At 40.2% G+C, this 13,198-nt stretch overlaps 1 protein-coding gene across 1 annotated transcript in view; it reads left to right on the forward strand.

Annotated features, from left to right (window-relative positions):
* The window catches only part of LOC104523666 (collagen alpha-1(XIV) chain), a 27,289-nt gene that overhangs the window by 11,058 nt on the left and 3,033 nt on the right, over nt 1-13,198 (forward strand). The window contains exons 6-10 of the mRNA XM_029084583.1: nt 479-532; nt 1,421-1,492; nt 3,456-3,491; nt 3,905-3,971; nt 4,473-4,661. Of these exons, the coding sequence (XP_028940416.1) occupies nt 479-532; nt 1,421-1,492; nt 3,456-3,491; nt 3,905-3,971; nt 4,473-4,661 (418 nt within the window). The remainder of the gene's footprint in view (nt 1-478; nt 533-1,420; nt 1,493-3,455; nt 3,492-3,904; nt 3,972-4,472; nt 4,662-13,198) is intronic.

A 13,198-nucleotide genomic window follows, 5' to 3' on the forward strand; every position in this document is an offset into this window, starting at 1 on the left:
TAGTACATCTGTACAGCACTGCTGGGCAGAGAGATAGACTCTCAATTGCCGTCTTTCAGCACTTAATCAGTGGGACTGTGAATAGTTTCAACCAGTGAGAACAGATGTAGAAGTGTGACCCGTCTTGTGGCAGAGAAGTCTGACAGCAAATGCTCTCGTTTACCTCACTACAGCAGCGTTAGAAGTGAAATCTCCTCAGAGGTGAAAGTTGTCAGTACCAAAGAGTTTTGCGTTGCTGCTGCTTACTTCAAAAGTATTGTGAGACTGGTTGGATTTTTAAAAAATGTCGGCTATGCTATATAGCTCGTTTTCAGAAATAAACTCTCCTCAGGACAAATAATGGAGTTTTCTTCTAAAAAAACACCATTTGTTAAGAAAAAACAAACAAACAAACAAAACAAAAGTCCACATGAAATGGAACAGATTCACAAAGGACGAATAAAAAGCTGATACTGTTGCATATATTGCTCTTTTATAGGGCCTTCCTGGCAAAGATGGACCCACGGGCCCACAAGGACCTCCTGGCCCAATGGTGAGTATTGCCCTTGGAATTCATTACTGTAAAAGTCAGGAAGATTTTGGGAGATTGTAGGTCACTGCTATCTAGGCTTCAGTGGATAGACCAAGGCCAAAGGTTCTCCTTGGAAGTTAAAATTCTCATGACGCACAGGTTTGGCAAAGAGCTGCTTGTCCAGTGTCATTTCTTTCCACTCTTACTTAGCTCAAGAAAAAATGTCTCCCATGGGAAAGGAAGACAGTTATTCCATCAATAGATTGGTAGCTTGTTCTTAGTAAAGTAACTGCACTATTTAAAGGAAATTTGAGCTCCTAACATTTGAAATTACTTTCTTTTTGTAAGAAATTCCAACTAGGCTTGTGAGCTGAAGTGAGCTGCCAATTTTTGCTTGGTCTGGAGGCTGGAGCTGAGTGCAGGTATTCATACTCCCATAGAGTAATCAAGATAGACAGCAGAGGCCGCAATCAGCCTTCAAAGCAAGACATATGTTGCCTCCAGAACCAGTGTCATCCTTCTCAGCTAGGGCAGTTTGGCAAGGTTAATGTCCTCTTGATAGATCTAAATTAGGTGAAACTGGTGATGGTGTTGAGTATTCTCCAAGCAATCCTGCTCTTTTTAAAACCAATGTTCTGGGTCATCCACCTTGAACATGATAGTAACGTCCCAGTATTTAGTTTTGCAGTTCAGCAATCAGCACGTGTTTCAGAAAGTGAGCAACACAAATTCTTCTTTTCTCAAGTGCTTTTCTCAGAGCTGTGCTTTCGGTGGTTTTTTTCTTGCAACTCGTACCTTTTTCCCAGCATCTCTGGTCTTTGACTGGCAGAATTACCTCTGTACTGTCTGTCTTGTGCATTGGGTGTTCATTGTCATCACTACTGATTTTCTTTCTCTTTTTCCACGTAGGGCATACCTGGTGCTCCAGGTGTTCCAGGTGTTACTGGAAGCCAAGGGCCACAAGGTGATGTTGGAGCTCCTGTGAGTAACATTAATTGCTATTGCTATATTTGCTGCTTTGGATTAATCGATTTCTGATCCTGGCTTCACTGTTTTACAGAACTCCAAAATATTTACAGCTTATGTAAATCTTATGTAAAGCTTATCTGTTTGCAGTTAGTGGTTAAGCAAAACATCATATTGGTCTTTCTTTGTTCATTCTTCATAATTAAATTTATTTGTTGATCTTACATACAGTATTTGGAATATAGGGATTAGAGAGTCAAAACACAAGATTAAAACTTGGAAGTTAAAAACATAATAGTATGTGACTTTATAGTCTATGTGTAATTCTTTCTCCTTTTTTTTCCTTTGTACTTCAGGCAACTCTTAAGAAATTAAAGTATGCCATTTATTAACCTGAATATCTTGAAAATATTATTCTGATTTTCCAACTGTGAAAATATTGCGTGAATAAAAACAGACTTTCCTTATTACTCTGGGTTTGCATCAGGGCAACTGATTAATGATCAGGACTTCTTCTAGAATGTTACTATAAATTTGGCTATCAGTTTCATTGAGTGGAAAATTACACCCTCTATACTGAAAATAAGTATTAGGAACCTCTAATCATAAGTTTGTCTTTCAGGTACTGTTTTCTTTATTATGAGCAAAAAAACAGTTTAACTAGAAGAAAGGAATGCAACTATAAAATGAGTTTGTAAATTCTGTAGAAGAGAAGAAGATTTACAGTGGACCTCTTTTTCTCTGTAACAGTTCAGATAGTATTGTGTATTTACTTTTTAACATTTGACCGCTTGGTTAATTATAAAGCCTTCTCAATTTTTTTTCCAGTGAATGTTCTGTTTAATTTTTAAAGGCATCAGAGTGTGACAGTGTGTACTTCTGACTTGATTTGTAGAATAGATTTTTTTTTTTTTTCAAAATCCAGTTTGTTTGGGAGATTTAGTCCAATGCAAGCATTTTTATTTGGTTAAGTGGAAATGAAATGACTGATAATATATAAATAAAGATAACCTAATGCCCAGTTCTGCATAGTTTCTAAGTGTAATAATGAAATCTACTAAAGAGGTTAGGTGAGCTATGGAACTTATTACTAACAATGTATAACATGTTGACTATTCAGTTCCTGTCCAAACACATGTTCCAGATATTGAACTAGATTTCCTAGAGTGTAGATATTCCTGTGAGTCATGTAAGACCTCTGCTGTGAATGCTTAGACTCTAGTAGTTCTGAAAAAACAGCTATGTGGGTAAAAAATTATTGAGTTTCAATAACTGTCTTTCCCAATAAAAAAAAAAAAAGAAGCCTAGAAATAATCTTGCACTCTTTGTAGGTGTTTCTTGTTTCCCAGGATAGAATAAGATGTGCTTTAACCATGCATCAGTCAGCTGGTTACCTCTTCATGCAGACCCTTCCTCGCTTCAGGAGTTTCTGAGATTATGTCTAGCCTACCCCAAAAACCTCCACTGGTGAAGCTGTAACTGCCCTAGACAACTTGATCCTTACCATTACATTATTTTTTATGTCATACTTAATCTTCTGTGCAGTTTAATCCCATTTGCTGACTCTGTTCATAGTGGATGCAGAGTCTCAGAGCAGCAAATGCTACAAATTTCAGACTGATATTTTGTCTCCCATCAGCCTTCTCTTCCTTATACTCAGTGATGATTATACCCATTGCAGCCATGTGAAATGCATCATCTGGTGGCCTGCCCTTGCTGACATTTTAAACAAGAGAATTTAGTATGTGACAAACCCATGAGAAAGTAATTATTGCTTTGTAATTGTCAAAGGTGAATATTTTGTTGAGTACTGAAACAGAAAACATATTTGTTATTGTCACATAGCCTCCTGAAACTATGTTCCCTCCTTGACTTTTCTCCTTTCCTTGTGATGCTGCCAGGGAGATGACATTTAGGTGTTAAAAAATTTTGAGCGAGAACAAAATAAGAATTAATTTTGTATTGAATCTTTTCATAGGGTCCTCCTGGAGCTAAGGGGGAAAGGGGTGAGCGGGTAAGTCTATGTTCACATTAGCCACCATTTTTTTCCTGTCTGGCCTTCTGTCTCATAAAAAGCTTTCTCTGACAATTTATGTTTCCCTATGTTTACAAACACAATAGTTTTCTCTGTGCAATCAGGCAAACTTTCCTTCTTTTCCATACATTGTCTTATATACAGCTACAGTAATGTTTTGAAGGCAAGAAGTATGTGATATTAAGCATGTCTCCAAATCTCTTACTAGGGTTATCTTCTTGACCTCTGTTTGCTGGCTAAGAACAGTAATGGGAACCAGGGAAATCTCAAAACTTCTTTGGCTTTTTTTCATGTCTCTCAGGAATAATAAATGTCTTTCATTGCTCTAACCATTTTCAAGACAGAAATGATACAAAAAATTGTGTTGTGACACTGCTGCTGTTGTTATCCAGGGTGATCTCCAGTCCCAAGCAATGGTGCGTGCTGTTGCTCGGCAAGTGTGTGAACAACTCATCCAGGGTAAGTACCTCGATAGTTCATATGCTTCTATCTCTAGAATGCGTCTTTTCCTGCCACAATTACTTACAAATATGATACTTTTCAGAGCATCCAAGGGGATCTGTTCATTTTAGGCTAGACAGCAAGGATTTATGTTCTGGCTAGATTTATGTTCAAATGGATTTATATCTAATTAGAACTGACCAGCATCAGGCATCTTAAAAAAAAAGCCTAAATTGTCTCCAATCTATTGCAGTATATAGAAGCTGCTGCTGTAACAATTTTACATTTTTATAGACATAAAATACAAAAAAAAGGAAGCAAGGAAATAAAATTCTGCACAATGATTCTTCCCCTTTCTGTCTATTCCCTAAACTGCTGTTTCTCCACCAAGTGCACAACTTCATATTACCAAAGCACAACAGACTACAACCTTGAGGACCTGACAGTGCTCTGTTCAAACTTAGCTGAAGCAGATTCTCCACTGCGACTTGAAAATGGGGACATTTTTTTTCCTGACAGGTCATATGGCGAGGTACAACTCAATTCTGAACCAGATTCCAAGCCAGGCTGTCTCAACACGAACCATTGCAGGACCTCCTGGTGAGCCAGGTCGGCCAGGGGCTCCAGGGCCACAGGGTGAACAAGGATCACCAGGCATGCAAGGGTTTCCAGGAAGTCCGGGTCAACCAGGGAGACCAGGAGAACGAGGTAGGCTTCATACTTCATATACAAAAAGATATACCTCCCTTTCCTGATATATTCTGATGGCTTTTGTCTCCTCTCTAAATGTGAGAACAACAGTTTTCTCACTAGTTGGTTGGTGAGCTCAGCACAGACCATAATGAAATCTCTGGAGACTCTCAGTCATGAAGGCTTTGCCAGTTGTGATTTGACAGGATCAGACAGAAGTTAAATGCCTAAGCTGCTGAAGATTGGTGGCATCTAATTGGGCACATCACATCACATCATACTTTCATCTTAGTAGGACTCTGAAGTAAACTGGAGCTGTAAATGTATAACCTTTTGGAAAACGCAGCTGCAAAACTGATAGATTCATGTTGGGGAAAGACTGAGATTTGCTGCTAAACTTGAAATGTGCTACTCTCAAGATTTCTATGTTGTGATAGTCTGAAAGGAGCAAGGTTGATAGGAGGGGTGGGAAAAAAAAAACTATTTGTGAGGGGTTAAGTGGCTCAAGGAGGGGAAATGGTGAGGTCAGAGGGAAGTAATACAGGTAACTTCGCTTACAGTAATTCTTCTCTGTGTTGTTATGTGTATGGTAGATCCCCTTCTCCTTTCCTTCTCCAGCATTGTCTAATAAAGAAACAAGCTCCATGTTCTGATTTACTCTGTCTCTGTGCAACCCTGGCAATCTTTGATGTACCAGAGTAGCACTAACAGAGGTAATGCTGAGTGGATCTATGATTATGAAAATGCTTTGAAGACCACCACACAAGGAAGTGACCAAAAATCCAAGAGAAAATTTGTGATATTCAAGAGCAACAAATTGGTGTTATTTTTTAAAAAATATGACAAGTGGGATTTTAAAAATTAATTGCTATGAAGGCTGTTTAGTTCAGGAGCTCAGTAGTTCCAGTTCACAGTAGCTATGATAACCAGAGTTAAAGCATTGTTTTGAAAAGAATCTTTGAGTGAACTTGTGAGTCTGTGGGTCCTTTCTTCCCCCCAAAACCGTAATTCTAATTACCTGCTTGAAAAAAGAGGCAAGGTTTATGGTGCTAGCTTCTCAGTCATGCTGCTGCGTGCTCCAGCTGAGCAAAGACCAGACACTGTCCAGAAAAAAAGAAATGAGGGGGTGGAAGACAAGTAGATAAGAAATTTGGAAGAAACAGCAAGTGAGGAACTGGCTTTAAAAGTGGTGACCTGGAGAAACTCAATGCAGACTTCAGGGTAGTTGTTTAAAATGCTAGTGTATTTTAAATGGCTTCTCAGGCAGGGAATGTTTAAGTACACAGAATATTTTGCTGGGGCTTCAGGAGTGAAGGAACCAAAATGCCAGGCTACAAAAAAGGAAATCAGCATTTAGCATGTATTTCCCCTTGTATTTGTTGTGCTGAGGCCCAGACCCACATGTTGTTCTGCTGTGAAATCACAGAGTGAGTGATTACAGCTAGTCATTTAAATGAAACATGATGTGGGTTAACCCACTGCTGGTGATACTAATATCTGGGAAACGGCATTGGCAATAGAATGAGTACAGAAAGAGTAAAAGCACATTAAAAAAGAATATTATTATTTTCCTGTCTGTACAGATAACTGATGTTAGAAGTGACTGATTTGGGCAGGTAGTGCTTGTGGGGAGTTTCATACTTGGTAGAGAGCAAGCCCTTATCAAGCATACTTCAAGAACCATAATCAGTCAGCCAGGGCTCTCTGCAGATTTTAATAAAATGCAATGCCAAATGTTGGGAGTGTTTTACAGTATTTGTAGCTTAAAATTGGATTGTTTTAAGAAAGAAGAATCCATGTGTAAACTTAAAGACAAAATAATTGGCTTTATTTGAGTGAAAATGGTTTTTAGGACATTCACATAACTAGACCCTTGCAGAGAACCTGGAAGGAAGAGGAAAGAGCCCATCCAGAACCTAGGAAAAATACAGAATAATTTATTAGCCCTTGAATATTTAATTTCTTCAGAAGCAACTGAAATTTTAGATTGATAGTGTGCCCGGTGTAGTAGCAGTTTATTTAACAGAAAGATACATTTTGAGTTGTACAGACCCTTGGGATATTTCAGAATCCATTTCTAGGGAATTGCTCTAAGCTAACCCCAAAGGAGAGCGTGAAAAGTAAAAATTATTTTTACCAGCTTCATGGCTGTAGAGATTGAATGGAAGTTTCTTCTGTGTTCCCAGTTCTCACTTGGTTCCTAACTACATGTCATACAGTGGAGTAGCAGACTAAAATTCCTCTGCTTCTGGATGGAAGGGTTTCTAGTTTCCAGTGAATACAGAGAGGGGAGTAAATAGACCCAGCCCCCATCCCTTGCTGTGTTCTGAAGCATCATTTGTATTTAACTTGTTCAGCAAGTCACAATGTATGGTGCTGTCCTGAAGATCTTCAGCCAGCCACTTGGAAGTCTTTATGAACAATGTATTTCTTTTCACTGATGTCATCAGCATTTTGGTTGTATATGAAGTCAATTTAACGTTCAAAACCAGTGCCAGATTAGCAACTGTCAGCCTCCACCTTTAAGTACAGAAAATACACTGCAACAGTGACAGCAGTGTCCATAGAGTGTACTAAAAAGAAATAGATGTTAAAAGGGGAAAAAGACCAGTTTATTTAGTAGAGTGTTGCTTTTTTTTCCCTCAGAGTTCAAAATGCTGGGATTGCTGCAAGAACCTGTTACTGGCTCTGAGCTGAATGGCAAGGTGCTGGTAGAGCGGGAAGAGAAAAGGTGGGGGGAGGCTAGACATTTCCTCCTACTCACCTCTCTTGCCCACCACCCATTCAATCCCAGCCTGTGAGGAGGGGGAACTTCTGAAAGCAGCGTGTGGGACTGGTTAGACATCATGCACCAAAGAGAGCTTTACTGGGAAATGTCAGCAGTGAGAGATCTTGACATCAGTGAACTTCCCTGCTGACTTGCCTGGCCAATAGCTTCTTTTCCCTTGTTTACCTTGTCACTCTGCCAAGCCTTAATCAGATGTTTTGGAAGGAGGCTTGGACTGAGGCATTGTCCTGGAGTTTTGCTAGAAACCTCCACTTGAACTTCTAGGTCCAGCGTGTCCCATTCCTGGGTGTATTCTCTCACTAGTAACACACTGAGCTGGTCCTTCCAAGAAGGACCACCTCAGTGAGAAAGGATAAATCATTCTCTTGACAGAGTCAGTTCTCAGTGTCTCTGGCCAGCTGAGATCTAGTTTTCCCAGTGTAGACATATGTGAATGGATTAGGGTCACACTACGACATTTGTTATTTAGTTTCTCCAGTCGATTACTGTTTTAGCCATACACTGTTGGTTCTTATCTGTTGTTTTTTTCTAATAACGTGAAAAGAAACATCTCTGGCAATCTCAATATTTGTTAGCAATATTCACATTGTATTGATGCCCCAACAGGCCATTTGAATTGGACCAGTGATTTAAAGATTAAGGCAGGCACATTGTGTTATCAGTCCCCTATAGTGCATAATCCCAGATAAATTACTAGAATTTTACTCTCTTACCTATTTGCATAAATATAGGAGTTTGGAAAAAAGCAAACCCAAACACTGATTTATTGACAGCACTCATCTCTGTTTTTACTTTAACTAGTGCACAGCACTGGTTTCTATTTTTATTTCAGCTAGTTCGAACATCTTTTGTTTTGATTTTATGTTTATGAACTGGGACTTTAACTAGTGTCTGGCTTCTGAGCACTCAAGAAGTAGTTGGACTCCTGCAAACTAATATAAAATGCTAAGATTCAGTGTGGGGTTTTTTTTTTTTCCCAGTTATTTTTATAACACATGGGTGGTTTTCTCAACTTTGAGGAAAATGTAAAAGCCATAGTAAAAATTATGCTGAGGCACCACTAGCTTTCAGCTGCTGTGAAAATGCAGTTGTTTTACTGCTGGGTGGATATGATGTGTCCTGAAGTGAGGCACAACACTGAGGGCTGCACATGCCATCCCACTAGGATTAAAATATAATAAATACCTGAGCTGCCACTGCTGGGAAAGTCACTGTTCTCAAGTACAGCTTCATCCGTATTTGCTTTCTGGCTTCATATGAAAGAGTTAGTTAAACATGTGTTATCAAAAGACACGTGTTTACAGCTCTGATGGTAAAGTTCCAAAGGAATTAAATGGAACTTTTGCCAGTTGAGTCAATTAAATATTTTAATTTCCAATTTTAGCTTCATCTGGATAAAAAAAAATCATGCTGTGTTATTATAAATTATGGTTACAGCTGAACATCTTTGAAAGAGGGCTTTTTTGGTAGCAGTTTAGTTTTTCTTAATTGCGATATGCAGCTCTCCTCAATGGACAGTGTTCTCGTAAAGACAAAAATAGACAAGTAATATCTAAGATTTCCTTTTGTGCAGAAACCATGGAAATTTAATTTTCTTTGACAGAGAACACGTTTATGATCTTGGTTTTGTTTTTAATAACTGATGCTATCAGAGGTATCTTTAGCAGTGCATTGGAAATAATTGATTTCAGTTGCCTGTGATCTCTGTGGGGCTGAACCCGAGCCATTGCTCGTTTTGGATGGGGACAAGACATAAAAAAGTGGTTAGCTGAAGGGGGAGAAGCAGTTTGATGGTATTGCTGAAGTATGTCCAGAGCACAAATATGAAAACAGTTCCTAGAATTGAAGCCACTCTAACTCAAATGACAAATTTTGATACACACTTTTATCCCTGAGAGTGATGAACCATTGCAGTAACGTACATGGAGAGTGGTTGACTTTCTGTAAGCTGTGCACTAATGAAATGCACAGATGATCTTGACAGAAAGTGAAATGGGTGGATTTTGAATGTTCTGTCATTTATAGGAGGGAGCCATTAACTGTGACCACAAAGTCTGTGAATCTGTTAATTCACTCTTGTTTAACAGCTTTGGGGGAATGTCCCTTAGGGCAGCTGATGGAGTGCTCAGTTTTAACTCATGTGAGTTTTGCCTTAGGAGTAGAGTATTCTTGCGTCAGTGTTTATGTTCTCTTTTCCTTGGGTAAACTTGACTGAAAATTAGACTGAAAGAAACCTGAAGCAGACTTGTATCTTGGCCTTCAGTATGTTTGCTTTAGGAACTTGATATCCATGTGATTTCAAAGAAGGTTTGCTCGGTGCAAGAGCTTCGTAACTTGTTCCAGAATGAACATTTATTCTTAGCCTGAGTAGATTTGTTCCATATTTATAATTTCTTACTGCAGCTTGTTCTGTGAACATCATGTATGGATGTGTGTTCTTCCGTGTGTACAGAATAATAATTGAGTGCATGGAAGGCTGTGATTTGAAAACGTTGTGACAATTGTCTTTGAAGTCACCATGTAATGTTATTGTACAGTAGGATAAGCAACGGTCCTTGTTCTAAGCATCTGTGTAGGTTCCAGATGGTTATCATGGGCCACTCTTATGATCAAAGCAATCCACACATGCAGACTTTGCCTTTTACGAATGGCAAGTGTTTCCTGACAGGACATGTATGGTAAGAGACAACTCATCTGAGTTTACCTTGTTTCAAGGCCTGCAGAAGTAGCAGTGAATTGCAGCAGAAGTCTCTTCCTATGTTTGAAGCGATCCAGGGCTAAGCAAACTTTAGGTATCTGGAAGCTGCATTTGGAATGGAGGATAAGAGGTTTGCCTGAGAAGTTTGTCTTTAAAATGGGTAGAAATCAGTTGTTGGTCACAGATGATGTGTTTTTTCAGCAGGTTCCCCCAGGAATATAAATGTAGATGAGAGCATATATCTGCCCCCTAGGATGGCTTACTACATACACTATGCAGTGCAATCATCCATCAAAGGTTCTGGATGGCACTTCTGACTGAAACTGCAATCTCTGCTAATTAATGCTGGATTGCAAACAGGAGCTTCACACTGGACTTGGAAAACAGGCTCTGAGAGCAGGAATCCCATGTCTTACATTGCTAAGAATCTCCGATGTAAAGATGTTAGCAAATTTCAAGATGCCTGAGTAATTTAAACACTTAAGACCCATGGGCCTTCAGTGAGATTTAGGAGCTAGGGCTACCAAAGGCTATGGATATAAAATTCCTGAAACTTACCTTTTGGACACTTTATAATCTGAAAGTGAACAAGACCAATAGGCACCTCGTACATCCACGGGGTAAGGCAGGTGTACCACAGTATGTTAGTACTCAGCAGGGAGACGCCCATTTGCTCTGCTGCTGTCTTGAGATCACCAAAGGGGTTCTATTAACAGTGCTGAGCCCTTCCTTAGCAACAGGTTGTTATTAGCTCAAGGTGACACCTTCAGCAACCTGGTCACATTGCTTTCAGCAATCTTGTAGTGCCAGAGGTTGGTCTTTATCTACCTGCAAAAAGCTGGTAGGAACTAATTTAGTTGTAGGAGAAAGCTGTGGTGTACAAAGCAGATAGAAAATAGGAAGTTTAGATGTGAAGGAAGCTTGATAGAAGAGGTGACATTGCTAGTTCCTCTACAGCTTTTTTCCAGTGGCTAAATGTTTGGAGCATAATTTCAGGAAATTTGAAGCTGCATTCCTTTCCTACCTACTAGCACCACTGGGAGAAGGTCTTGTGGTCCAGTGTGATGAATGTTTTGGATGTTAGATTTTGGAATAAGGTATGAAACAAGGCCTCCCTCTCCCTGACAAGTTTCTGAGCACTTAGGCTGGAGAGCCATTCATAACATTTTTGGCCTAATGCATCCTGAGGTGGTAGAACCATTGAGTGGGGGAGAACATCCAGACATGTCTCCAGGCCATACCAGCAGGATTGTCTACACGTGAACATCCAAGATTTCTGGATTTCAGCTATATGCTGTCATCTAAAAATCTGCAGAGCCTGTGTGTGGGATGGGTCTCAGCACAGGAGAGATGAGTCTCAGCATGGCAGAGCCACTTTGTGCTGCTGTCTGCACTGTGGGGTGAGCTCTGAAATTCTCCAGGGGGCTCAAAGACACTGGGAAATGGAAGGGCACTAGAGAAGGGGAGAGTGTTCCTGCACTGGTCGAAGAAACGTTTGGTGACAGTTCTAATGTGCTGACATAGACAGGGAGTAACGTTGGACACAGAAGAAACCCATGCAGCATTGTAGTCATCAAATGACTAAATGGTCAGGACAGTCAAACACAAAGATTTCCCTTTCAGTAGTAATGGGATAAATACTCCCTTGGATAACTGGTCACCAAAGGCATGGTTTTTTAAATTCAACAACAAAATTGTGCAACCAAAGGAAATAAAAGGTACAAAATGGAAACAGGAAGTACTTAAACTGTGCCAGGACAGTGGCAAGAAGCCTCGTAGAGGTGAGACAGAGAGCTCATCGTGCTTTGGTTAAAAACGATGTGCTCAGCGTGGAGTTACTCGTTGCAGCGGTGTGGCATGTGATTGGGCTACGTGATAGATTGCCCTGGAAGCCACCTGTTATGTAGAAGACCTAGAACTCCTCAGCAGTTACCACATCCCTGTAATTCAGTAGACTCTTGCTTTGTATACTCGATGTAATCAATTCTTTGTCAGTGATGGGTTTTAATTACAATTTTTTTTTCACAGTAAGGAGTTCATTCTTACTTACTTGCTTCCATCAGAAATTAGCTTAGGAAGGAGAAAAAAAAAATCTTCTGTGGCTCCTTGCAAAAATGTGGTGTCTTCCAGATGTTTTTCCCTAAGAGATATTAGTTACCTGAGCAGAAGGGAAGGAAGGAGGTCCATCAGTTGAAACTGTAGATACTGCCCCACCAAGGGTAGCAGCTGTTTTCTTTCTACTCTGTGTTTCTGAAGGTGCTCTCTGTTGGCTTTGACTCAGAAAGTGTGGAAGCTCTGAAGCACTGAGAGCAATTACCAGTGCTGGGAGGTCTGGAAAATGGGGGGAAAGTCCCACAAACCAGCATGGATTTTGTGTCTTTGAACCATCCAAATCAAACACAGACTTTATGAGAGTTTCCAAGTCTCCAGTGGAAACTCAGGCTCTGGAATTTGTAGTTTTGACACCTACTTTAATTTGACACTGCTCATTGTGATCGCTGCATGTCGAAAGTGTTTTTATGGGATGCCGTAGTGGTGGTGCAGGAGATGGAAAGCTGGAAGAAGGCAGTGCCTTCTCTGGATTACTGGATCTGTGATCTCCATGGATTAGACACAACAATAGCAATTCAAGGCCATGAGCAAGTGTGGAAACACAACTCAATGGCTGTGCTTGTTGGAACATCAGCGTTTTGTGGCTGGGGACCTCTTAGATTTGGCTTTGTTTGGGGGGGTCAGATTTTGACTGTGCTGAAACTCCTTTCTTGCATTTTAGCAAGACTCTGCAGTAACCCACCAGAACTCTCTCTGTTTATGCATAGAACCATCTTGTGCTGATCCTCTGTTTGGTGGGTGAATGTTTGAAGGAAAATTGGCTGTTGCACTAAAAATTTGACTTTTCTGGGCCACAAGGTAATTTATAGACAGCTTTGTGAGGCTCTGAGGACTCTTCTGACTTACAATAGTTGTACCTTGGTATAGTCCAGAGGCAGCTTTCCAGGGAGTGCAGCCTGGAAACTGGCCGATGCCTCTGCATACCACCTCGATGAAACCACCGTGGCAGCCGGAACG

This window comes from Antrostomus carolinensis, unplaced genomic scaffold (genome assembly GCF_000700745.2).
Source record: "Antrostomus carolinensis isolate BGI_N321 unplaced genomic scaffold, ASM70074v2 scaffold12604, whole genome shotgun sequence".
Taxonomy (NCBI): Eukaryota; Metazoa; Chordata; class Aves; order Caprimulgiformes; family Caprimulgidae; genus Antrostomus; species Antrostomus carolinensis.